Raw genomic sequence first — 27,112 nt, 5'->3', positions numbered from 1 at the left:
ACCCAACTCTTCTGAAAGCCAATGTATGTATTGAATTTAAATTCAGATCACTCTCTTTTAAATTTTTCACAGTGCCACAACTGACAGACTGGAGGAAAAAAAAAACAACCACCGTTTTCTCCCACTTAGCCCACTCATCTCTCTGTCGCACTCATTCAGTGCAAACAATGAAGTTAGTTTGGCCAGCAAGTGCCGATCCAGTCTCTAGGCTTTTTTGCCTACATGGTGCTACTAAGGACCAATGAGATCCACCCCGTCCTATTACATTAAATAAACAAATTCCTCACCCATTTCTTTACTCTGCCCCAGATGTATTTGGTATTTTATTCCTCTGCAAAATCTAGGCTTATGTCACCACTTACCTGATTTTGTCATGGATAAGGTAGCAATATTTAGGGTTTTCTTTTTTTATACAATGGTGTCTACCACCCTACTGCCTCTCTCTACAATCAAGCGTACAAGCCTTACTGCAGAAAGAATACAACTCATAACTGACATCCAGAAAACACACAAACACTACAAAAGCCTACAATTTCATTAGAAATTAAATCATTTGCTACGACACAGACGGTTGCTGTTTCTCTGGCATAAAATTCATTGAGTTACTACATACATCTCAGAGGCAATCATTGAGATGTGTAAACACAGAACAGGTCCACCTAGTCAGTACAAAGCACCACACAGACTTGAAGTACATAGAAAGTTTGCTCATAAATATTTCTTTAACAATTCAGCACTAAAAAAATATTACTTAAAAAGGCATCTTTTATTTAAGTTATTTCAGTTTGTCCAGGGCTGGTGGGGTTGTACTGTCCCTACTTTATTACAGCCACCTGACACTATTTCCATCCCATCTTACTTTTCAAGAAGAAAAGCCTAGGTGTGGCTGGGACCCACAGCTTCACCATGATCTATAAAAATATAATTCTTTAAGACTTTCTACGTACATCCTGAAGGCCTGCACAGCCAGCCCCCAAATATTGTTTCCCACCCCCACCACACTGCAAATAAAGCCTCAACATACACACACGCATACAGACACACACAATACATGTATTACTCATCTACACACTGAATTTTCTAAATAGCAATGCAACCGCAAGGGCAATAGGTTAGGAATACACATGATGTCAGTGGTAACATATGGCTCAGCCTTCTCATATTGCTGGTATTCTCTGCCTTAATAATATGCTGCCTTATTCACTACACTGCAAAAGGTATATTTATGACTTATTTGCACCGTCGAGGCACTAACTAGGGAATGCTAATTTAGGGACATACTTGGGAGCATCCCATTTGCCTTGAGAACTGCTGCTGCTGGAGCAGCAAGCACCATGCAGTTGGCTGGTGGTTTTGGGGCTGTTACCTGGTACTGGCCTCAGTAAAGCCTATAGGAGCATTCCTAGGCTGCTGAAAACTAAGCCACATCCTTTTCCTTCCTGGAAAATGAGAAAACTGGCTTGTGCTCTCCTAAAAAGACATGTATGGACACAGCAGCTACCCAGCATCCTGTACTCAGTGCCCTTCTTGGCAGTTTAGGGATCACTCCAAGTTTCTGATCAAACTTTGTAGATTTACCTTCAGTCTTCTCCTGAATACAAACATAAATTCCGTTCTACTCACTTACTTAAAAGAGCAGAGCTGTTTTCAGGCTTGTGATGGAACATGTCAAAAAGCTTACTTCCCATAGTTTACACATATTCCATTGATATGTTTAGAATGCCAGCAGGCTACCAAACTGCTCAGCAGCAGGCTTTCAATCATCAAAAGCACATCTTTCAAAAAGGACAGCTATTCTCCAACTAATTTCTCTTGGGACTCTAATGGTTGAATGCCTAATCAAGGATGGATTGTGACATAAAAGAATGGATTGTTTTTTTCAGTATATGGAAAAATACTTTGGATTTTCAGTGACCAAAATCTGTCTCAACTTCTAGTGGTCAAAAACAGTTAGTCAGGAGAAGTGACCGTCTGTGATATAAGCCTATCTTCTCCAGTCAGCATAAGAATCTTCTCCAATAGCCAGTGCTCTCCTTAAATTGGATACCTGCTCTCCCCCTGCAAACTGGTACAGCATACACAATGTAGAGTGCTGACAGAAGCACTTGTTCTGACATGCAAAAACAATTGTTTCCAACTGTAGTCTTGTATGCTCTGCAGTAAGAAAAAAATTACTCTGTGTGAAGGGGTGTTCAGCTAAGTGCTGCACAAGAAACAGACCTGAACATGAATTGTGATCCTTACTTCAAACCTCTTTTCTCACCTTCTTTGCAGAGATAAGGAGCACATCATGGGGGGAGGGGGGGGGGTCCTGCACATGCAAGTACAAGGCATACAAGAGCAGTGCTGTAGGTGTCAGCAGTTGTCTTCCAATGAGAACTTCTCAGGAGAAAATCTAAGAAGACAAGGATGTTATTCTACTCTAGAGACTTATTTCCTTGCAACAAGATGACTGTGGAGCACAAAGGTACCTTCTTTCATTAACTATGCATTCTCTATACCAGGATAGATCCAATTAAACCTTTAAATACATCCACTTATTCAGCAAGACTATCAAACTGTTCTTGATTTGTTTAATTCTGAAATGATTAACATATTCAAAAATAGGATCTAACAATTTGTGTGTACAGTATATTAAATGTAGATGCTTTTATTACAATCTTCCTTGCCACATAGTTTAAAATAAAATATATCAATACAATCACCAGAACAATCTCAGACAATGAAAGAATACCATCCAATCAAGATACAGTAAGATACTCAAAAAGGCAGTATGAGTAGCTGGAAACCTTGGTCCTCCGATTATTTTGTATAACACATTGATCAGAGATTTTCCAATATAAATTAGCAAACAAACATTAAAAGTTAACAATTTCATACTGTAGATTCCTTAGATGTTTATACTGAGTGTGAACAGTACGGATTCTAGCACAATGTCTTTATGCATGTGTCTCTCAAAGAGGTAAAAGGGAACTTTAAGTATGCAGTAACTGTATCCAGGCCTGGAAATGAGTACAACATCTGTAAACAAGTTTTGGTCTTTCCTGTACAATGGCTCCATAAATGAGTGCAGTAATCAAAATGGCTGAGCACATACATTGAACAAATCATCCCAGAAAAAAGGACCCAACACAAATCACATCCAAGTAAGTGAAGAATGGTAGGGAAGTCAACTGAACTCAAACACAAATTGCTCACCATTCCCACGAGGGCATGTCCTCATGGGACTGCCCCTCAGTATTAGATTCGTACCTCACAGCTAACTTTACATATTCACGTGCCCTCCACTGGGGAGTATGTACGGCAGTGAAGCTGGCATTCTCCAACCAGCCTCAAGGATGAGCAGGGGCTATGGACTAGTGGGCTACAGCAACCTTTTGTGCTGTTAGGGCAGTCATGAAAGCCTTCTCGTTAGTTACAGACTCCACTTTCTGAGCTAAAGTGCTTTTGCTTCTGTAGTCATTAGATAGCTGACCTAACCTGGTTTAGGTTAACCATTTTTCTTTACCTAGGCAACTTTATGTGCATCAGACAACTCTGATGAGTTTTCTCCAAGTCCATAAGTAGTGGGCAGCTGTGTAATACTGAGATACTTTCAAGAAGTATGTGGTGTTAGTGTTGTTGTTTTAATATAGATATTATCCATGGGAGGAGAGGCAGGAATAATGGTTGGACATGAATGCACTGAGACTTTGAACTTCTGTCTGCAGACATCATGAAAAAGTGCTCTATAACTCTGAATCAATAGAAATGCATCTAAGTATTACATATGTATACCCTGACATTCAAAAATACCTGTTTGCTCACTGTGACTTCAAAATATCAGCTACAGAATATATTTACAGATGATGGCTGATGTTTGTTCCAGGCAAGAGACGTTAAGCACAATTATTCCCAGAATATATAAGCCCGAACTAATTTAGATCAGGGCAGTGGGAGTTTGAAAGAGATACTACATGAGCAGCTTCCAAGGACTCAAGCAGAAGCAGCAAGCAGCCGACTGTTACAGAGCCCACCTAGGACAAAATACAAACTGCTGCAAATTGAGCTCATTAGTAACATGACCTTCTTTTTATTTCTTTCCCCATGAAGCTACCCTTACTGTGTCCATCCCCTGTACAGCTATGCCACAGATTTCAAGAAAGGTGTGGATTACTGCAGCGACTCTCCTTTCTTTGGAGCAATAGGGAGAGATCACATCTGAAGGGTATAAACTGCTCCAGCAAACACCTCACTATCTCTTTTATGGTGAGATCAAGGTTGATTGTGGTTAACAGATAAAACCCTCTTTGTAAGGAACTTTTGTACTTCCTAAATTCTAAGCTTAATTCAGTGAAATAAAGATCTGCCTTTCTCTCAATTCCCCTCTGAAAGCCTACTTTTTCAGTGCCAAAAACAATGGTGCTGTCTCACCCTTTCTGAAAGGGCTTTTCTGTAGCACAGACTTAGAACAGGTCAGGTTTCTTTGACAGCAAATTTTGTCAGCTCATAGTTAACACTGCTTTAAAAAAAGAAAGAAAAAAAAGAGGTCAATTTGGAGCTTTTCTCTACTGCTGATCCCCTGATGTGAAGAGCTTCAGAATCTTAATACTTGAATATCTATCGGATGTTCAGAGAGGTTGTGGAGGCTGGTGACTCCACAACCTCACTGGGAAACTTGTTTCAGTACAGTGGTAAGACAGTTCATGGTTGACATCTGCCACGAATTCATCTCTGTTACTGACTGCTAATTTTAGTGACAGCTCACATCACCAAAACTATTATTGCTAAAAGGTTATTTCATGGCAGTGGTTACTAAAAACCGCGACAGCAGAATCACATTTTATAGTTCACTTCTCTGTGTTTCTTTTTTTTCTTAAAATTCTCATCGCTTTTCTTTCTTAATTTCTAATGTCAAACGTATGAGAGAAAACAGAAGTAATAGTTGTGGAGAGTAAAAACCTGGATTTTGCCTCTTACATATACTGCAAAGTGTGTTCATCTCTTAAATTCCATTTGGTTTAGAGATCCTGAAAATGAGGGATTTCAGAAGTACGTTAATTATGAAATCTTACTCTACCAAAAATAATATATATATATATATATATCTTCAGTTAAAAGTAACTTTAAGAATAAATTACTCTTCTACTAAGTGAAACCAATCAACTTTTACAATGGCAGAAAATCCACAAAATGGTGGGATAAACGAAGTCTGCAGTGGCAATAGCAATCACCTGACCAGCTCCGCTGGGGACTCCCACTTTATGTGACACTCAGTTAAGCAGGTGTGATGAGGAATGGGCAGGAATAGTATCTGGCAGACATCCAACAGTGATTTTCCCAGGCATATTCATATCATCAAGAAAAGCTCAGAGCTGCCCCTTCCCCTAATGCAAATTTACTTCATGAAGAAATCTGCTTCATGCAGAAGTGAAATTTTTATCTGCCTATGACATCTAAGGAGGAAAAATCAACTGAATTTGGATCTAAAAACACACTTGCTCTCCCCTTGGGAGAAGCAAGAACTTCAGTCCTATACAGAAATCAACAGGAATTGTGAGTGCTCAGTACCTGTCAGCCAATCTCCCTACTGGCATAATATGTGGCTGTGATATACAGGACACTGAAAAGAGTAAAAATTCCATTCTAAAGGCTAATGAAGTTGAGTTTCGAAATTAAAAAATGTTTGAGAGATAAATAATAACACGTTGCTGTGATCTCAACTCAGAATAAGTTGCAGAGAATTATAATATGAACAAATTTGGTATGTTGTCCTGAATTTGGTAAACGTATGCAGTTTCCTAAGCCATGTGTATTACTGTTACCACATTGCTTCATTGATAAGCTGCCAACAGCGCTCACTATTGCTAAGTGGAAGTGCTCTACACAGTGTAAATACATCCATGAAGAAAGAAGGATTGCCGTCAGGCTTCAGAATAAGAGCTGCTTTCTCTTTTGTTCTTAAATAACATTTGTCCTTAGTTAAAAAAAAAACACAAAGAAAGTGTCAAGCTCACTTGGCCTCAGAGGTAAATCTACGAACTTGTAGTCAGTGCTACTAAATTAATATATTCTCTTATTAATGAATGTGTTTCTGGAGCAGAGTTTTGGAAGAAGAACATGAGGGCACCTGTGGACATTAGAAATTAGCAGCCAGTACCTGCAAAAAAACTCAAAATGTGCAGCAGTTCATAAGACAGGAAATGGGACCAGTTCTCAGTAACATTAATGACAGACACCTCAAGGTCACTTCAGAGTACTTAATTGCCAAACATCTTCAAAGAACTTCTACACACATCCAGAGCTTTGTGTGTAGTTTTAACCCTGCTTAGTTTCGTAGCAGCTGAGATAATGAATACCAGAAGAGGTAAACATATCTCTCCAGGAAAAGGGAGCTTGTAGCAAGCTCCATTGGCACTAGATGCCATCTTGAAATATATTCTCCGGTCAGTCAAGCATTCCATTAGCAAATTCACATCTGAAGTCTTTGGCAAGGCAGGAACATTGTACTCTCTTGCCCTGGGAAATTACACACACAAAGTGAATTTGACAGCCATTTTGATACCTGGTAATATGCTTTAATGCATACTGACTCTGTTTTGTTTTTAAAACCGAGCAAGGCCAGCACATATGTTTGAGAGTGGATATCTGCCTATGCTGGGCACTATTTCATGAAAGTCAGGTTTCTGTCACAGATCTAAGGCAAATATTACAATTTACAGGAAAGAAATGAGGACATCAATACATTGTGCGTTATTGGAGACATACAGCCTTTATAACACAGTAGCTTTCACTATGATCTCTGGGTTTTCTATGTCCTTTTTGCTTTGGACCATTCTCAATTCCAGATTGGCTGAGTTTGGTTTGTTTCCTTCTCCAGCTTGTGCTAAAAAGATGACATCAGAAGATCAATAAAAACAGCAGTTTAAAAGCAAACAAGTTACAATGCCTGATACCCCATTCTATTTTTTCTCTCTCCTCCCACTCCTCTTACTACCCTTGCTAAAGGCTTCTGAAGTAAGAGATGCAGATCAGAACTGTATTTTCAGCACCACAGCTCTGCAGCAGCTCTCTCCAGAAAAGAGCACATCTCTGTTGTCAATTAGAAATGCCACAAAGACATGCTTTGGGAACCCCACTGTTACCATCTGGATTTCCTTAAATGTTCATAGACGTGGGAACTCAAAGGTAAAAGAAGCTGAAAAAAATCATTTTCTTCACATGGCCAATGTGGCAAACAGACTGTTTTTTACTGGTTGACAAGCCCTTCTCAATACCAAGTGCATGCACTAAAAGGTAAAATGAGTGGGCCATATTTAAAGCAGAATTTCCTCTGCATGTCAAGCTCAGTATTTCCTCAAGTTCTTCCACTACTGCTTTGCAAAGCAGACAAGCACCGTCAGCATACTGTAGTCCCAATATAAGCTGAACAGTGACACCTTCAGTCTGGTGTTGTCAAAAATAGGGCTGGAGCACACAATAAAGAACATACACTGACAAGACTACCTAGCTCTCAGCCTATAAATTCTCCAAATTCTCTGGGAGCTTCTGCACTGAAAGCTGTCTTTCTGCATCAGGAAACCCAGAAAGCTCCCTAAATGTTTCCTCAGATGCAAATCCAGACAAAGAGAGGGCAGAACAAGGTTTGATTGAATTACCTTTTGCACTCTTAATGGTCCTCTGCAGAACATGTTGCATGGCTGACACAGTCTTTTCACATGCCACCTGCACATTACCATAAACATATTTAGTTTGTAGTAAAACTTCAGCAGCTCAGTTTAATATTAGTAATACTACTACTTAGGCAAATACAACTGGCAAGACACAAACAGGGTGACAACGAGGTAGTTTGGAAAAATAAGTTTTTTAGATTCTCTTAGCTCTAGCCAGACAAGTATTAGAAACCATACATCTGTATCAATGACTCTACAGACAGAAGAGAAAGAAACGATGAACGGTTTTCAATGCTCACTATGAAGTGAGGATAAAGTGTATTTATAAGTGTACGTGGAACCTCTAGAGACAGAGCAACTTAGCTGACAAAATTACAAAATACTGAAATTGACCATGCAAAGTTGTACAAGCTAAAATCTTGTAGGAAAAGGGACGTTCTGCTTTCTTTGCTCAGAAGAGAGAAAAAAAATTCTAATCACATGAGAGTCCATAAATAATATAGTAGATTAAAACTAAATAAAACAGAAACGAAGTCTGAACTTGCAGACAGGTGAAAACCCTCTCCCATACCTTCAAATTGTTTGGATGTTTATGTGTCCATGCCAAAAGCATAGCAGCAAACAAGTCTCCTGTTCCAACAAAGACAGCATCCACTTTAGGGGATTCCACTCGAATTCTCTGTGTTATCTTGGTACCATCTGCATTAGCTGCAACAGAGACACAGTTAAATAACAGAACTAAACAATTAATACAACAGCATTTACTATAATTTAAAAATGATCATCAGATTTGAATTCTTCCATTGTTCGGAATGTAAAGATGCCAAGGAGTACTGCAAACTTTGTATCAGTTCTCTGAGTTCAGTCCCAAAACTCTGCTGAGTAGGAAAGCATTTACAAGTTACGTACTTCACTTCAGTGGGCAAAGGGAACTAGCACTATCACTTTCATGAAGAAATGGGAGCCTAAAATGTTTCATTTAGGCTGCAGCAGCAGTTTGCTCAGATGCTGAGCAAGGGAACCTGCTGAATCCTAGGTGAACCATACCCAACCCGAATCTAGACAACCTCTAGAGTAGGAACAAAGAGCTATAGACATCAGCAGAGAACTTCTGATCCATGCACCATATTGTTATTGCCTCTGGAATTACATGACTTACTCAAGATTGGCATGTACTAAGCACTAACAAACATCAAGAGGTTCTTAGTGGAGTCTAGATGAAATGGCAGTGCATTTTTTTGTTTGTTTCTCAGTCCAGAATACGGCATCTAGACTGAGACCACACAGACAAACAATTATCTACCACCTCAGTAACTCTGTCCTCATGTAGAAACATCCTGCAACAGTCCAAATATACAGTGAATCTTTGGGATGGTACAGAGAGGACAGAAAGAAGAAGCAGAAGGATGTTTTGCAACCAAATAGTTACACTTTTCATTAACACCACTAAGCCATCCAAAAGTCCTCTTTCATAACATTACTGCTAGTCAGAACCACTATAATGGGTTTCAATAGCATCGATCACCCTCACATAGAACACCCACTCATTTACCTTCTGCCCATTCTTACTGCTCCCTGCTATTACTGTACAGAAGGAGGTGTTCACTTATGGAATTATCTCCTTAAACTACAAGTGGATCTGATGAAATCAGATAGAATACAAAAGCATAGAACTAGTTTAAAAAAAACAACAACACAGAGAGCAAATGTACTAATGAAGCAGTTTGTAACTTACTTTTCCTGTAGCTTCCCAGAGCAATCAGGTAGTCGTTTCCTAGCGGTGCCTGTAGATCTGAGCTGGTTATCACCACAGTCTCTGGTCCCATGGAATGGAGCATATCCATTACCTTCCCATGTGCAAAAAGGCAGGAATCAGTGACTGCAATGTGTGTTCATTAAACCTTGCATCATCCAAGCACCTTATTTTGCAATCTTTCATACAGAATGAATGGTTTTCACTCAAATAATTCACTTGAATTAGTAGGATTAATTTGAAATAGGGGAATCATTCATATTTAACGCACACATTTGTTCAAATATCCAAGTATCTCTCTGTTATCTTTGGATGCTCCTTTGAAAACAACATTCTGTTTCAGCTATTATCAAAACTTTTGTCTGAATCATGTTTCCAAAACAGACTATCAAAAAAAGAAGAGAACAAGTACAGAGAGACATGCGTCTGAGCTGGTATCATGATACAAAGGTAAGAAATCCAGGCTGGGAAGTACTGTTTCGTCACATCTTTAGGAGTTAGCAAAAACAACAACTTAAAGAACTGAGTTGGAGGCACAGCTGTGCCTATCTCCATCTTCCTTTCCCATTATGTTACAAATCCAAAATGTTCACCAGTAAATTATGTACCTTTCTATATGTATTTCCTTTCAAAGTATTCCTCACTTAAAATCATTAACGCTCTACTTCTGACATCACAGCTGGTTTTTACAAGACTGATTTTGATTTCAGAAGAACGAACAACTTTAAGTAATGAGTTCAGCATAAAATACATAAAATATTAGTTCTCCCAGAAGCGTTTAACTAAAAATCCTCCCAGGCTACCTATGACTCATGAACAGTTGAATGATAAGGATTTAGATGTGCTTTTTGAAAACTCTCTATCGCTTGTTTAATAAGCCTCCAACTTTCTTCAGCTGTCACAACTCTTTGCACAGACATCAGTTGGGTTTAAAAGAAGCAGCAAGTTCACCAGCATATGCTGACATGATCAGCTTGTGAATAACATTAAACTTGATTTCTCTTCTCATCCACGATTTATAATAAGCATCTAATCTATTTCTGGTTGTGGCACTCAGCCTCCTCTACATTAAAATTAGACTACATTTAATTTTTTGTTTAAAAAAAACTCCATTGTCACCACTGGTCGTGCTGAAGAAATCAATGGAAGCATGTCACCTTGGGAATAGATGGCAGAATTCCTACCACCTTCAAAGAGGACAAATTTCATCATGAAGGAGAGATGAGTATATGCAGCTCAATGAGAAAGACATGTAATAACCTGCAAGCAACTTTTAAAACATGTTTACATTCTTATGTCTAACTCTGTCTTCAGAGGAGATTTTTAAAACCCATCTTAAAGAAGAACTAGCATTCATGAGTTGGAAAGACCAGCAGACAACTTGTAATTCTTTAGCACATGAAACTAACATTTGCTTCTGTAACATGCAAACCAAAAACCAACAGGTGCTCAGCCAATAGAATTGTTGAAACTATGGTTTCACTTGGGAGGATGAGAATAGAAGAAATGAGTAACAGCAGCTGGTAGTGTTCAGCACCCTCACCCACAACAGCGCAGTAATATAAAACTGGTGTAGAAAGGAAAAATTAAAAGAACTCAGATCTTTGGAACTGCTTTTTGCTGTGAAGAGATGGCAATCAACCGATGCTGTATGACGTTGCAGGAGGAAAAAAACAATAAACATTAGGGCTGACAGAGCCCAGCTACTCTGCAGGGTGCCTCTGTAGCTGCTGTTTGTTTAAAGATTTTGTGTTCCTTTGAAGTTCAAAATCAAACTGGAATAAATAACATCAGTCCATTAAGAAAGCACTTGACTTTTCAACAAAATAAAAGGCTCAGAGACTTAAACGAACAAACAAAAAGACCCAACGTAAAACTACATTCCTATTTTGTCCTTCATCACCATACCCTGCAGCTTTTTAAAAGTCTTTTAAAAGTTTTAAAAGTTTTTTAAATCCTTACACCTCAATGCAGTATATCTGCAGCAGTGCAGTATATTTGCGTCAATGTAGGATGAAGATGGCAGCTGCCAGCACTCCAGATCTGCCCACCTTTAATCAGGAGTTACCTGAAGGTCATCACTTCCAATCCATTTTCTCTCCCTTGCAAACTGTGTCACTGGGAGAATGAGAGATAGCTGTACTCAGCATTGCTGCTGCACGACTAGCACGCAGACAGCAGAGGGAGCGACTCAGGCAGGTTTCTAATGATCAGAATCCCTCGGGGTTTTCACTTCAGCCAATGACAAGGAACCACATTGTCAGCAGTATGGATATACATGTGTGCTCCTGCTTCCCTTCCTACACTGCAGAAACTCACAGTGACCATCTCATTGACACTGCACTGTCTTCGTCTGTAGTTCTTTCAGGAAGTTTCTTCTTAAGTCTGACATGAGAACAGAATGTATTTTGCACACTGACAGTACAAGGCTTTAATGATTAAGGGAGAAAGAGAAGCTAAAGTGATTTCAGGGTTAACAACAAATGATAAACATTGCAGGTAGAACTAAAGAATAAGAACTTGCACATCCTATCTTTTATCTACTTACTTCCAAAGCATCTTTTTCTGTGTAAATCTTCCTCCCAGTGAGTAACCTGAGAATGAAACAGAAATCTTGAAAGAGCACACAAAACAGAAATCTTGAAGGAGCCCACATCTCCCAGGCAATAACAGCTTTGTTTACTCTTTGAAAAGATGAAAGCTTGGACAACAGAATACAGGCTTAAACAATTTGTTCACCACACAGTCTGACGTACCAGACTGCAGTCTTTAGAAGTTAGACACACAGATACACAGAGCTTCTGCAGCATGACTGTACCACTTCTAACCCAAATTCCATACCCTAACATTACTTCACAAGCCTTCTCTCTCCATCACCCACGTAGCTGCTCCCTCCCTTTAGGGGGGCAGCATCATAATGGATTATCTCTTGACCAAAGAGTTATGACTATGTAGACAGAGAGGGCACAAGGCAAAATTCTTACTTCTTGTCAGATGTTGCCATGGTGGAATTTCTAAATCAAAATTAGTAAGTTTTAGTCAAATTATTTCAGTTTTTATATTATGACATACAAGTTTTTGCAGGAATGGGCAGAACAATAGAGTAAAGAGAGGTATATTTTCAACCTGTTCTAGATATATAGGTATCTGGAAGCAGTCGTAAAATGAGAGACTGGAGAAAATAAAATAACGGTGTTCCTCAAATAAATCCCCCCTTTTCTTCCTGCTTTCAATATAGGACAGTATGTTTGCAGAAGAGCACTACTTTAAAGCAACAGCTAAAAGTCAAAACCCATCATATACATGCAAACAGTACTATACCGAGACAAATGAAAGAGTTTATCTCTGGGTTTTCTTGACTATAAAAAGAAATGGAGTACTTACTCAGCCTCAAACTGGTTAGGAGTAATTATATCAGCAACGGGTACAACTTTGTCCCTATAGACTGGAAGGAGATCCTTAGGCACGTACTGTGGGAGAAAACATAGCATCAAATGTCATCAGCTATTTCAGATATGGGAGTGATATGCTCCTACACTGAACTACCATTCATGCTGACACTTAGTAATCTTAAAGCTTCCAATGTACTGTTAGGTAGCAGGAATTAAAGTCGCTGTGCACCCTGCAGCTGGTGACAGTGGGAGGTGATTGAAACCATCATTAAGCACACCTAAACTTCATTAAAAGGAAGCCATGTTGAGATGAAGAGTTTTGGAGTTCCCTCTTACCAAGATGACAAAGCAGTATAAGGAAGAAAAATGGGAAACCCTTTTCCTTGTCCATATCTCTAAAATAAACTACTTTGCTGTTGTATCAAAGGAATGGAGGTTCTTTGCTGCATCACTGCAATACACTGGTTGTACTGCACTGCAGGGCTTGGGGAACAAGCAACATTCACGTTATTGTGTTATTCTGCCCCCTCATTTCAGTGCAACATTTCTAGGGTGTGCTGTACATTGTACATACATGAATGGGAATCCAATTTATAAATTGATCAGTGCAATTTAATTTACTGTAAATTACTTATCGTAAATTACAAATACTTGTGTTGCACACATAGCTAGCAAACCACTCACACACTTTGGTGACTTCAAGTAATGAGGGCCAGTACTCTCCCTTCTGCATTCCTGTTCTACCTTTATGCCATTTTCTTTAGATATATGCAGCCCATTAGCAAAGGCAGGCTGGTTCTGTAGCTGGTGACATACACGAAGATGAAGCAGGAGCCTAAAAGACTGTAAGCCCTTCAGACTTGGAAGAATGTTGAGAAATATCAGCTCTTTTGGCACACAATGGAGTTCAGCTAGGAGCTAAGTTGCAGGCCTCAGCTCACCTTCCTGCATCCTGTTGTAGCTCTATTTAACAAAATCTACATTAAAGTTCTTTGTTTCCTAGTAGCTATTCTTCATTAGCACCCCATTTTCCCTGTCGTGAGACAGGTTAGTTTTACCCTACTGATGATGTGTCGTTGCACTAGTAATTTATTTTCTCTATTAGGCACATCAGCTACGTAGGGCAGGGTATACATATAGATGCACCCAAGAGTTAGCCTCCCATTTCAGCTGCATTAGCGACAGATAAAACCTCATTATGTTATTGACCACTAGGTGATATCAGAACACACATCATCTTGAGACTGAGCTCACTCATGTTGTCTTGATGAAGTAATGATGTCACTGGACTCAGCTTTTAGACAGGAATGCAAGACTAGGTCACATCCAAATGAAGACCTCTTAAATAATCATTTCACTGCCTTTTACATCAGGAATGAGTTGGTGGGTTGTGTGCTAAATTTTCTCATCTTCTTCCATCTACCTTGTCTTCTACCCAAGAGATATGGATAACTCCATGCTTACGACTTCTTCCAAGAGCTTTTCAAAGTCACTCTACATCTAATGCAGATCTACAGCTACTACATTTCTGCCTTGTTAGAAAAAGTCTAGGACAATAAATATTGCAATAGATATAAAATGAAAGAATGAGACCACAAAATCAATGGCAAATTTATTACTAAGTGCTACTTCATGTGATTTTTCAGGAGCAGTAAACTGTAAAAAAAAAGCACAAGGACAAAAAGAAAATCATAGTGTGTGACCAGCTAAGGCAGAAGAAAATAGAAAATATAATCACTGCTGATCTTTTTCCACACTCCACTTTTACTATCTGCTAGTGTTGATTAAAAATGAAACATTTCTTTGTTGCAACACGGTGGGTCTGCTGCTGGCACACAAACCTTTCCGTCTCTGTCACTGTAACAGCCGAATGCCTAACAGCTGTTGCAGCTCACATGAAATAAGTCATCTTCATTTAGGTGCAGGTGGTATGCCAATTCATATAATCTCAGAACGTGAGAAAGACTACCAGCCAGAACTGCTGCCTTGACAGAAGATGAGAGAACTCCAGAGAGAAGTGAAGGGGAATCAGTGGGATATTTTCCTTTGGACAGGGTACGTAGTCTACCTGTTCTCTCAGCACAGAATTAAGAATAAGTCCCAGGGCTATGCAGCCATTATTTTTCCCTGATACTAAACTCAAGCAAATACAGTAGTAGTACAAATGTAATTGATGCTGGGATTCAGAGCCACACTTGAGGAAAACGCCTGAGTCTTTGGTTTAAAAGCTAATAAACTTCAATGGATATATATTTACACAGCAAATACTTGCTATCCAAAGAAAATAGGTAAGTACTAACCATGGAGCCTTCTCCATTCCATTTGTCTCCCATCACTGGATCACATACTGTAACAGAGAATAAATATAGTTTTAGAAATGGGGCCCTATTTTTACTTAATTGCAAAAACATACTTGCCCAACATACACAAAAAAGCACTGTATTGTATGTATTAAAATTATGTGTATTAAAAAGAAATAAAAAGAAAATCCAGGCCAGAGGACATAAACTCAAATTTAATGTAATAACACTAGCACGTGTTTGGCATGTGTCCTGAATCTTCAGCAATGTTAACAATGAATTTTAAGTGCCTTGGTTCCAAGGAAGAATGGAAACAGCCCAGCCTTGTACTTGAAAAAAAGTATTAATTACATTAAGAAAGCTTTCAGCAAGATAAAAAAAAATTGCATTGTATCAAATTGCAGAGTATCAAATCAACATCCAATTATTAGCTAAGGAAATTTCTACAAATAACAAGCATCATTTGTTTACATTTTGAAAACATTTTCCTTACAATATGATAACACTATTAAATATAAGGGATCTTAGAAGTTCCACTGCATTCTCTCTACCTGACCACTACCTCAGCGTTCTATGCTTCTTTCTGTTCATACTCCAGTACAGCTTTTAGCTTTCACAATAGCGATATATTTCAAGCTAAAAAACTGAAAATCAAGTTCATGGAGATTTCTTCACTACGCCTTCAGAACAAGAACTGTACTTGGTTAACTCTACATCTGCCATCAGACTATGCAGCATGGTGCCTCGCAAACCCTGTTAATCATTGCAAATTCCTGATGACACGGTTTGTTGATCCTGATGATGGTTCAGTGGTCATACCCAGTTCTTTACCCCAGTAAATCCTCACTGACTTTGCTCTGTTATTGTGAATTCTCTGCTCAATTCAAGCCCATGCTGATTGAGTTCATAAGTCTGGAAACACTCAGGGAATCTTTTCTCACAGGTCTGTTGCTCTTCAAGCATTCCCAGGTGATCTTAACAGAGGGGACCAGAATTAAACATGCCTCAGAGCTTAAGCTAAATTATTAAGCTTATAAGGCACATTAATATACCTGTGAGATGCAGCAAGAAACCACATCAGGGCAGTGTCGGAGAGTCTATCCTACTTTTGACTGACTTGAAAATCAAGAAGGGGCTTCAGGCATTCGTGCTCCCAGCCTATGCTTATGCATACAAACAGCAACAGCCAGCTGGATTTCACAAAAATCCCTTTCATACAATTACTCCTTAACACATACTTTTCTTTGGAGGTTTCATAACACATGAAACACACTGAAAGGTATAATATCACAAAGATTAAATCAACTTTCAGCAATGCTGAAATGAAATTTCATTGGAGTCTGAGCTGCTCCCAGCCAGATCACAGCACAAGGTGACCAAAATATTGAGTAGCATCAGAATAACATTTTCATCCTAAAATATGGAAACGATGGGCAGGTTTCCCATGAAAGAAGCAGAAAGAATTATAACTCACATCCTTACCGTATACTAGGTTAGAATTCTGTTGCTTCAACTCTTGGACGATATCCACCACCATTGCAAGAAATGATGTGTCTCTTGTATATCCTTGGGGAAGAAACAAACAAACAAAGATACCTTTTAAGTAGATTTTCAGGAAGGTCTTTTATTTTATTTTTTTTAGTAAACACTTCTAATTCTTTGGGTCAATGCATGACAAAAAAAACACGCATTTTTAAGTATTTTATTTAGAAATAACATGTGGAAGACAAGTCAATGTAATCTCTACTCATGTAGAAATACAACTTCTGAAATTCATTTGCTACATGCGTTATACATTTAGTGCTCATACAACTTCAAAATGCTTGGACATGTATGTACAAAAAGGTTTGGACTAAAGGAAAAAAAATGTCCTCTCGTCCTTCTCTTTAAAACACCAGTCTGAGCCAGCACTATTTGGTACATGGCACCTAAACCAAGTTTAGGTAAGTGTTTAAGTTAAGTTCCATATACTTTTCTCATATCCTGGTTAGAAACTGCGTGGGGTGTTTTTCCTCCAACATATCAATGCAATGGAGAATGAAGAATCTTGACCACTTCAGAGCAACAGCCAATATACCAGTAAAATTCCTAATTTTAGGCTTAGCATTGAAATAAGTTGTAAAATGATTTTATTACATCTCAAGGCCCTAATCACAATGGTAGCACTACTGCATTCGTATAGTTATTGATTTATAATACCTGTTTTCTTCACTTATATATTTGCTGATTGTGCTTATTTTAAATATTCCTTTTATTTATAACATACATTAATTGGTAATTTCATTTTCACTTACTTTAGTTCATGTAATAACATTATTCTAGCAAGGTAGTGTCTTCAAAATATTCAGCTTGGAAATGCTGATTCCACTAAAATGTATTTTTAGAGATTTTTTTTTTAAGTTGTAAAATTGTTCAAATTTTTACATACTGAGGAGAAACAGAAGAAACCTCCATGATTTTGGGGGAAAACGCTTTGTCCATATTAACAATAATCAGAAAAAAAAATAAAGACAAGGAAAGATTTTATTTTGAAGTGGGCTCTCATGGTAGACCAGCATAATAAGAAACAAAGCTAACACTGGTCATAGAGGCATTTCAAAAGCACTACAGAGAATCTGTGTTTATCTGGCACCTTGAATGCTTTCCTGCAAATGAAACAAATAGATGAAGATCCACAAGTAAGTGACAATCACAAAAGCTAATGAAGTGTCATTTTATAGAACGAGACTGAAGAGAATCATTTCCATTTCATCTATGATATCTACAGTAATCAGACATGCAGTTACAGTCTAATACTATCTGCTGACAAATTAACTTAAGTGTTTGATAAATCATTTCCAGGTCAGATGTAGCAAGTTATGACTGTGCAACACAGTGAATTACTGTCTCTGAAGAGAAAAATCTTTTGACCCTGGATGAAGAAAGCCAGATTTTTATGTTCAGCTACAAATCAACTCAACACTAAAACAGATTAAGATCATAGGAAGTGAGTGTCATTTTCACCCACTTCTCATTGTCTGTACTGAAATACACTGAACAAGACTTTTAAACAAGTTTCTACAAACGACAGACCATCTATCTATGCACCTATACCCACAAGTCATATTCTAAAAGGCATTTTAATAGTTTTCTTTCCAAAATGTCTTCTATTGTTAAGTGAAGATTTCTGATCTATTGCATCCGTTTTTGCCACTAGAAGACACTAAAAGAAAAGGAGCTGGGGCAGCTTTCTGGAGTGGAAAGTAAAATAAAAAAGGAACACCTCAGCAAAGAGAATACTCAAACACTGTTTGTTGCCTACTAACATTTCCTGAAAACTCCTGCAATACAATTGGCTCTTCTGGGAAATGTCCTCTGTGTATCTTCTTTCAAGGATAAAGGCATTGGAGCAACTCCACAAAGAAGGGCAACAAGGCTTGCGATGGGCCTGGAGAACATGCCCTACGAGGAGAGACTGAAGGAACTGGAGCTGTTTAGTCTGGGGAAAAGGAGGCTGAGCAGAGACCTCATTGCTCTCTTCCAATGTCTGAAAGGCGCTTACAGCAAGAGCAGCATTGGTCTCTTCTCACTGGTGATAGGATGAGGGGAAATTGACTCAAGTTGTGCCAGTGTAAATTGAGGTTGGATATCAAGAAACACTTCTTTACAGAAAGGGTTGCTAAGCTCTGGAATAGGCTCCCCAGGGAGGTGGTTGAGCCACCATCCCTGAATGTGTGTAAAATCCATTTGGGTGTGGTGCTCAGGGACATGGTTTAGCAGAGTGTTTTTATGAGTTAGGGTAGTTTGGTTAGGTTGTGGTTGGACTTGATAACCTCAAAGGTCTTTTCTAATCTGAGCAAGTCTATGATTCCATGATAGAAAGGATGTTCTTTTATTTTTCAATCTTAATGAACCCATTTATGCTGAAATTGATTTATTAATTATAACTCAATCTATTTTCTATTTAGTCTCCTTTAATTTGGAAAGATTTACTGAAATGGAAGGAAAAGTAGCTTTTCAGATATACCATATACTTCAATCCAGAATGGAAGCTCGGGGGTTAAATCCATTCAGTTAAAGTCTGCAGTTTTCTTTGTGTACAAAGAAAGCACCTTCCTACATGAGGAAGCTGTGAAGTTAATTAAATCAGGCAATTTAATTCTATTTACCTTTAAAAAGTGGCTGCTCACTTCAATAAAAAATGATACTGTAATCTAAACCAGATGCATACCTCCCACTGAGGTGAAACCCCGTCAGTACTCTAAAGAAACAGGAATTGGATGAGAAGCAGTTTGTAATTAAAAACACTCTTATAATGTCTCTTTTTATAAAGCATTACACACAAAGTTCTCTTTGCAATATTTATGAACACTTTCCACATAGTGGTGCATAAAATTACATGCCGCAGAGCTGCATCTACTTGGAGAAAATGAAAGGACCTACAAGAACAAAATATCAAGAAATATGACAGACTAGAATACAAAATCTGTACCGAAAGCACAACTTTTTGAAAATCAGGTTGATAAAACATGGACAGATAACCACATATAAAGGTTATGTTATTGTACAGAAGAGAGCTACTAATGAGAATTTAGTAGAAAGTGTCTTCAGAATCAACTTAAAATAATATTCTGACACTCCTCTTTTTTTTTTTCTTTTTTGTAGTTAATATTTTGTGAGGGACTAAGTCTGTACACAACTGGACAGTACAAATTTGTAAACTATACAAGAGGATCAATTAACCCATTTTCAACAACAGCCTTCAGACTGGAAAAGACTGCTTCAAACTAAATAGCATAAGCAGCTATGACTACAATATACAACTGAAATTGCAGGAGGAGTCTGAGGAGAAATGTGTGATTTCTTGGTTAGGAATAAGTAACTATATGTCTTAAGTACAGGAACTGTTGAGTCACAGACTGATCCACTGATTACTCACCAAGGGAAAGGACCAAGTCAGCTGTGGGAGTACAGGTGAAGACAATTCAGCTATGTGACCCGAAGGGGTGGAGTCTGGCTGAACCTCTCCTAGACCCTTTTTAAGGGCTAACTGCCACCAGGGAAGTATTTCTTTTTGGAGATTGCTCCTTGGTAGAGCTTTTGCTTATGAACCTGGAATCTTCTGTTATGGGTAAGCAAACTTCTTTCCTTATAGTACCTTTCTATCATGTCAATCTTTCTGTCATTACACTTCTGGTGAAAAATCTTTTCCCATTACACTGATCTGTTCGTTCAATTGCTACACCTGATATTATCTCTGTGTTCAATTACATTTCACGTGAACTCTAGAAAAAAACTAGTTATTTTTACCTGTGAGTACATAATCATACTGGTTGACTTTGTTCAGTTTAAGTCCTTCATACAGTTCATGAAGTTCATCAGAATTTAACACCTGACCCTTCCAGTGGGCATAACCTGCAAAAGAAAAGCCAGATAATTTTACAAAAGCAAGATTTCTTAATCAGGATCACAGAGTTCAAACACTTGAAGGGACAGTACCAGATATCAGCAGCAGAAGGCCTTTCTTTCTCTAATGCACTACTACTGAATGAATACTACTGTCAGCAGCATTGTTCCGTTCTCAAACACCACTGTTTCCCAGAGGAGCTAGTAACACTACTGTGAAAATTTAGATTGCCTGTTCATCAATAAAATGAGTAGAGTACACACAAGCTCACCTATGTTTTCCCATGGAGCCTGTACAACTATTCCTTTCCTGTTGTGAGAGGGTTAGACAGGTTTTAGACCTTGTTATGGGGAGGCTATCAGTGGAATCTATTTTTGTTATTACATGTTAGTATAAAAAAAAACACCTAAAGGCAGTAGGATGACCTTTAATTAAGCCATGAACTCTGCATTATGCAGAGCCCAGATTCCTCCCAGAAGAAAACAGGCTTGTAGGTCAATCTGAATACCTCTTTGCAGGTATGCAGCACTTTCACACTTGTGTAGCTTTCATTGGCACCTACATACACTGAATACAGTGACCACAGCAGAATTATGTCATGGAACATTCTTTAAACATGTCCATTCCAAAAACAGGACAATTCTAATGTTGAAGTTGCTGGAGGAGGCAAAAGAGTATTAGGAAGACACCAAAAACCAGACAAATAACATCCATATACTTGAATGATCCCTAGGAATTATAAACAAGCATTTTTGGGCATGAAGTGAAAAAGAGAACGCTTCCAATCTTCATTAAGCTCAGGGTTTGTTAAAAAGCTTGTGTTTTTTTAAGTGAGATTATGAAAACTGAAATGTTAGACTGGTATCTTATTTCACACCACCCCTGTGAAGAGACAAAGGTATTTTGTCTTAATTCCTGCTCTTGGATTTGGAAAATTCTGTGATGAAAACTCTTGGCTTTGACTATCACTCTAAACTGTGTTATTAAAGTAATTGCCAAAAGGTGCCCAGAGACTAGGATAAACACATTTTTCAGTTTTCCCTCTTATAAATGCAAAAACACCCACAGCAGGGTGAGCAGATGGATCATTTTGTTCTCCTCATCTCAAGAAAGCCTGGTCCCTAAACCATGACACTGTGCCAGCTGGCAAAGGGACTGATTGCACCAGCACTAGGATTTTCTCCTTAGCAAATGGTTTTTAAAAGTCTTTGCAAAGAAATGAACTAGGAAGGAGGTTCCCACATGTTAGGACAGTTGTTCCACACCAGCAAACAGATATTGAAGGTGGCAACATCTCACACCTGGGCGGTGCTCTAGCTCCAAGTACAAGAGGAACCTTGGCTACAGCTGTCTCAAGCACTAGGCTTACTCAGCGTTTATACAACTGCTTGTTCTACCACATCACAGTTTTAGAGAGAAATAACCTACCCTCTCCTTTTTCCCCCAGACTATATTCGTATTGGTACTCCAAAGCCAGTTTGGACAGGAATGCAATGCAGACATTTGTATTCCACTGTGTCCAGACTTCACCAGAGAAGCTCAGCTCATTCCTCCAAACACAGTAATTCACCAGGCGTGTAAAGAGAATGCCCTCCTCCAGGAACGAACTCAGGGAAGCCACAGCTCCTTAGAAGAAAATAGGCAATGCCTTCTCTGGATCTGCACAGAACTAGGATTTCACTGGGAGCTGAACTATGTTTGAGTGAGAAGAAATAAAATCAATGCTGATGGTGACACAGAAACCTCCTTGAGCCCTTTCCCCAGGCTATCTTCACATAACGTGAAATTAAGTGCATAATCCCATGACCCTGCCTTTTTCCTACTCTACAGCCAAAAAGCTCCTTCTGTAGAGACAGAAGAAAAAGGCAGTTACTGTTGTTTAAAAAGGACCTTGGGGTCCCAGGAAGATGAAGGGAACTATAGCAAAACTGGAAGAGCATGGGTAAGTTCTGGTAAGAATCCAGGTAGATATCAGCAGGTCAAAAATACAGCATGCAGCTGCAAATAGCAAGGAATGACAGCAGCAAGCCTGAACATGTAAAGGCTTTATGGAAAACCACCAGAATTAAGGACAGTAAAGAGGAATTACTGTATTTCTTGGCTGGACATGAATACTTGCCAAGCAATCAATGGAGCAGTAGATGCAGAGTTGTACTGCGTGCCTTGCAGCAAGACCTAAAGGAAAATCAGCATCCTAGAAATGTTACTCCCATACCTATACCATTAAATATGGATGCTGGGAAACAGGAAGAGAAAAAAAATTAACTCTTCTTTTTACTGCCACTTACTAAAGCCTCTCCCTCTGCAATCATATCAGAGTGGCACTTAGCAATACAAAAGCTCAGTCGCACAGAATCTGGCTATCTGCACACACTGTACAAAAATCACAGCCAAGAAAACTTGATGAGTTCCAAGCCTGTACTTGGGAAAAAAAAAAGACTCAGTCCCATTTGGAAATTCCAATGGTGGCTAGGCACAGTGCAAAACATTAATAAATGTATCCCACATCTTGGATGTTAGTTTCAGAATTTGGCCTGTGCCTTCCAAAAAAGAAGAAAGATTTTTCTTCTTTCAGTTACAAAACCATACAATAATTCCACTCATTGCCTATGAGTGCAGAGGAATGCTGCTAGTCACGACCCTGCTTCCCAAAGCTGCATTCAGCTCATGCTGACTGCATTTGTCTCCTGGATTAATAAAAAAATTTTAAACACATAGTTGAACATAAACTATAAAACATCTGTAAACCCTTCTACTTATCTGTATTATAGCCTTTTATTGCAGTTAAATGTTATATGTATATATTCTAAGTAGTCAAGGGAATAAAAACCATGTGAGATATGATGCTTCTTGCCTCTCATCTCTCTAAAATGATGAACCTGTTCACTAGTCTCCTGGGAAATTCCTCATTCACCAAAACACCCAAAAAGAATTTATGTATTTTTCTTTCTAACTTTCCTCTGCTGGCACATTTTTCTTTCCCTTGGAATGCGTTTATAAGCTTCTCAATTACTTCCAAGAATGAAAAGAAAAAGAATAAAAAACAAAAAAGTCACCATTTAAGCATAGCAAGGCATGTAAGTTAACTTTGTTTTCAATGAGAAATATTCTCTTCCATGGTTTGAGCTTCCTCTGTTTGCTCCCTGGAATAATGTTCCGAGTGTCCAGTTCTGGGCTCCCAAGTTCAAAAAAGACAGACATCTAGAAGTCCAGTGGAGGGCTATAAAGATGACAAAGGGCCTAGATCACCTCCTGTATGAGGGAAAGCTGAGTGACCTTGGTCTGTTCAGCCTGGGGAGAAGATGACTTAGAGGGGATCTCTGAGCAGTCTGGGCTCAGCTGTGCAAAAAAACTCATACACAAACACTGCAGACAATCTGACCTAAAAGCATTACTTAATCTTCAGCTATAAGGAATGCTTCAACCAGAAATGCAGTTCTAAATTCCCCACTGGAAAGAACTGGATGATTATTTACAGCTGCTCGGTGTGGGAGTAAAATATTGCCACTGTTAGGCACAAGTGGGGATTATTTCTTTTTGTCCCACACTCTGTAGTTGTGAATGACTTTATATGGGTGGCAGACTGTGAAGAATTGCATCGACAAGAAATAATTATAATTACTCATGTATCAGAACTACCAGTCAACCCAGCTGCCCACACACACGCACTAAGTAGAAGTCAAAAGCGCTTGGTTTTAGAAAGGAAAAAAAACATGCAACACCAAAGCCAGACTATTTGTTCTGGGACAGCTTCAAAGGCAGAATAAGACAAGACTAGATTGTCATGGTTTTATAATTTTGTAATTTTGCTATCAGTATTCCATATCATAACATCATATAAAGCATGAATAATTTTACCGAATGTGCAGCTCACAGAAGAAGACTACATCTCCCAGAGAACATTATGGTCAGAGATAAGTCACGGGACCAGGACACTATATAATCTCACTCCCAGGCTGGACTGACGTCTTCCGAGTCCTGGCGTTCAGGAGAGCATGTGGGAGCCTTCCAACCGTTTTGCCTAGAGTTACAGTAGGCCTCTCGGTTTTAGGACTCATTCTCTCTCCTATTTTGCTTGATTCGTTAGCCTAATTTCAATTATATTGTATTATATTGTGTTATTCTGTATTTCGATATAGTATTTAGTAAATAAGTGTGCCTCCTTAGATCGTTGCCACTGTTTTCTTTCCCTAATTAACTTTTCCCTTTTCCTTTGGGCTAGGGCCCCTGTGGGGCCCACTTTGGGGCTGGACTCGCCCCCCCTGTCACGGACACAGGTAGATTCTCGGTTAACCTGTGACATAGATCTTTAATTTTGCACCTTAGACAAGTAGATGCTTTTGCACACGATAAAGTAATAAGGAACTAAAAGCCCCAAATCATTGTAGGTTGCATGACAGATTCTTTTACTTCCACACGAAGCATGATGGCATTCAAGGGTGAGTCACTCTAATCATAGCGTAACATTGCCTCACAGAGCAACGTGACACTGTTCTCCAGGGGGGATGACTTAAAACACGTTTTCCAAATCTCAGAATTATCAGAGTCTAAAGAAAGCTGAATTCTCTGAGCAAGAGTCAGCAGAAATAGGTCTGTGGTATCTTAATCATTTATTAAAAGAATAATGGTTCACTAAAGAAGGTCTGTTAGTCATGAATTCTCCCTGGGTTTTGTCTTTTACTGACAAGATTAAGTTTAAAGATGGAGGTGTGGAAGAAAATTCACTGTGTTAAACTGCCACATCACATTGCTACCTGTACCCAGGCCAGCTTGTCACATTCTTTTTGTGTTCACAGCTAGCCTTTGAAGCAGAAGTTTAATCTTGACTGCAGCAAGGTTTCTAGTCAGATACTGTTCTCATAGGAAAATCAACAGTTTCCTTCCCAGTTCACCCAGCACATGATCCCTGTGTACTGTGGCACTGCTCCAGACACAAGCCACAGCCCAATACTGCACTTCATGTTCACTAATCCCAGCAGTATCACAGACCTCACGTACATTAACTCGTGTGCTGTCATGCACAAATGAACTGCAGAAGTCTCCAGATGAGAACACTGCTCCATATTCTCTCTTGGAGAGGAAGTTCTATGCCTCTTGGCTTTGCAAAACTAGGTTTAGAATCTATCCTTCAATTTCAGGAAGGTTAGAAAGGTTCCAGTAGAAGAGCTAGTATCAGAAAACTAGACCCATCTTAAAAGGGAACATGTACCCTTCCTTTCTTCTCCACTCCTTCCTTTTTCAGCCAAATGACCAACACACCAAGATGCAACCACCTTTTATTTACCCTTCACTAGTGCTGAAGGATCCACCATACTCTGATTTTCTTTCCAACAGCTGTTTGCCAAAGTCAGGAGATTGCACACCAGTTTTGGAGAGTCTTTAAACACAGAAAATCAAGACTAAAGGAAAAACAAAAATGGATAATGTGATTCCCGACTACAATAAGAGAGAATACTGGAACAGACTGTGCAGAGAGGCTGTGGGGTCTCCTTCTATGTAGGATCTGTCTGTATGCCTACCTGTGTGACCTATAGCAGGATACCTGCTTTAGCAGGGGGTTGGACTCAATCTCATGAGGTCCCTCCCAACCCCTGTGATTCTGTGATGAGTTCCAAATATTTTAAAGAACTGTGATCTCAGAAACAATCTGTTTCAAGAATCTGATCATTCTATAGGTAATGTAATTTGCCTGCCTTCAGATACATTCAGTTTATGGTCTAATAAAAGCTCTTTAAAACTCTTTTAACACCATGTAAAACTGATATATTCTTAACACTGGAAACCCAGAAGTGATGAGACAAACACTGATCCATTCTGAGCATTTCATCATTATTTGAGATGCAATAAATCACTTAATTTCTGGAAGACTGTAACATTTTACCCAGGTATTAAAACTAAAACGAGGAAACAAAAAATCACTAATTTCCAAACTAAATACATTAAAGTCACATCAAAACCTCTGTTAAAACATAAGCACACCTTTGTACTGTACCAAAGGTTACAAGCAGCATAACAGCGTTTTGCCTGAGCCAGGAGAGATCCTACAGTCCTCGTTTAATTATTACTTCTTTTATGCTTTTTCTCTGCTGCCACTAAAGCTTTCAAATGATAGGAACATCTCATAGACTTCTAAAAGCTGCCTGAAGCTGAACATGCTGTTTTGCTCTCTGTTCAACAAATTAAGCAGGTGATTAACAAAGATGTACCTCTAAAACACTAATAAACTATTTAAGTATTTTTCTCCCTCTCTCTCTTTTTTTTTTCCTCCTGTCAGAAACCATTTTTGTTCTTTTCTGAAACACTGAAGTCAAGATTAATCCCTTGATGTTTCCCAGAGTATATGTCTCAAACAACTTGCCACAACCATTATAGGAGATGTAACTCTACTGAGTCACAAACAACAACTTGGAGCATTTTTAAGGGTGAAAGGTATTACTAAAAATGTTTCCAAAAATAGCATCCTCTAGCAATGAGAATGTTAGGAAGACTGAAAGTATGATCTGAATATACGATATTTTGTTCATATTGAGGCTTTGAACCCAAATAAAAATATACCTAAATGTATTAACATTCTCATTCCCTCCTATTCTATTTTGGGTGCCTCAGCACAGGAAAGACATGGAGGTACT

At 38.7% G+C, this 27,112-nt stretch overlaps 1 protein-coding gene across 1 annotated transcript in view; it reads right to left on the bottom strand.

Annotated features, from left to right (window-relative positions):
• Nucleotides 1–403: 403 nt before the first annotated feature.
• Nucleotides 404–27,112, bottom strand: part of PDXK (pyridoxal kinase) — a 40,504-nt gene continuing 13,795 nt past the window's right edge. Inside the window, exons 3-11 of the mRNA XM_015883765.2 lie at nucleotides 20,387–20,491; nucleotides 16,580–16,663; nucleotides 15,098–15,144; nucleotides 12,790–12,875; nucleotides 11,954–11,999; nucleotides 9,388–9,499; nucleotides 8,224–8,360; nucleotides 7,638–7,704; nucleotides 404–6,865 (exon numbers count right to left, since the gene is read on the bottom strand). Of these exons, the coding sequence (XP_015739251.1) occupies nucleotides 6,753–6,865; nucleotides 7,638–7,704; nucleotides 8,224–8,360; nucleotides 9,388–9,499; nucleotides 11,954–11,999; nucleotides 12,790–12,875; nucleotides 15,098–15,144; nucleotides 16,580–16,663; nucleotides 20,387–20,491 (797 nt within the window). The 3' untranslated portion in view covers nucleotides 404–6,752. The remainder of the gene's footprint in view (nucleotides 6,866–7,637; nucleotides 7,705–8,223; nucleotides 8,361–9,387; nucleotides 9,500–11,953; nucleotides 12,000–12,789; nucleotides 12,876–15,097; nucleotides 15,145–16,579; nucleotides 16,664–20,386; nucleotides 20,492–27,112) is intronic.

This window comes from Coturnix japonica, chromosome 1, assembly GCF_001577835.2.
Source record: "Coturnix japonica isolate 7356 chromosome 1, Coturnix japonica 2.1, whole genome shotgun sequence".
Lineage (NCBI taxonomy): Eukaryota > Metazoa > Chordata > Aves > Galliformes > Phasianidae > Coturnix > Coturnix japonica.
Note: the sequence above shows the minus strand (reverse complement) of the source record. Positions and strands in the feature narration are given on the sequence as shown.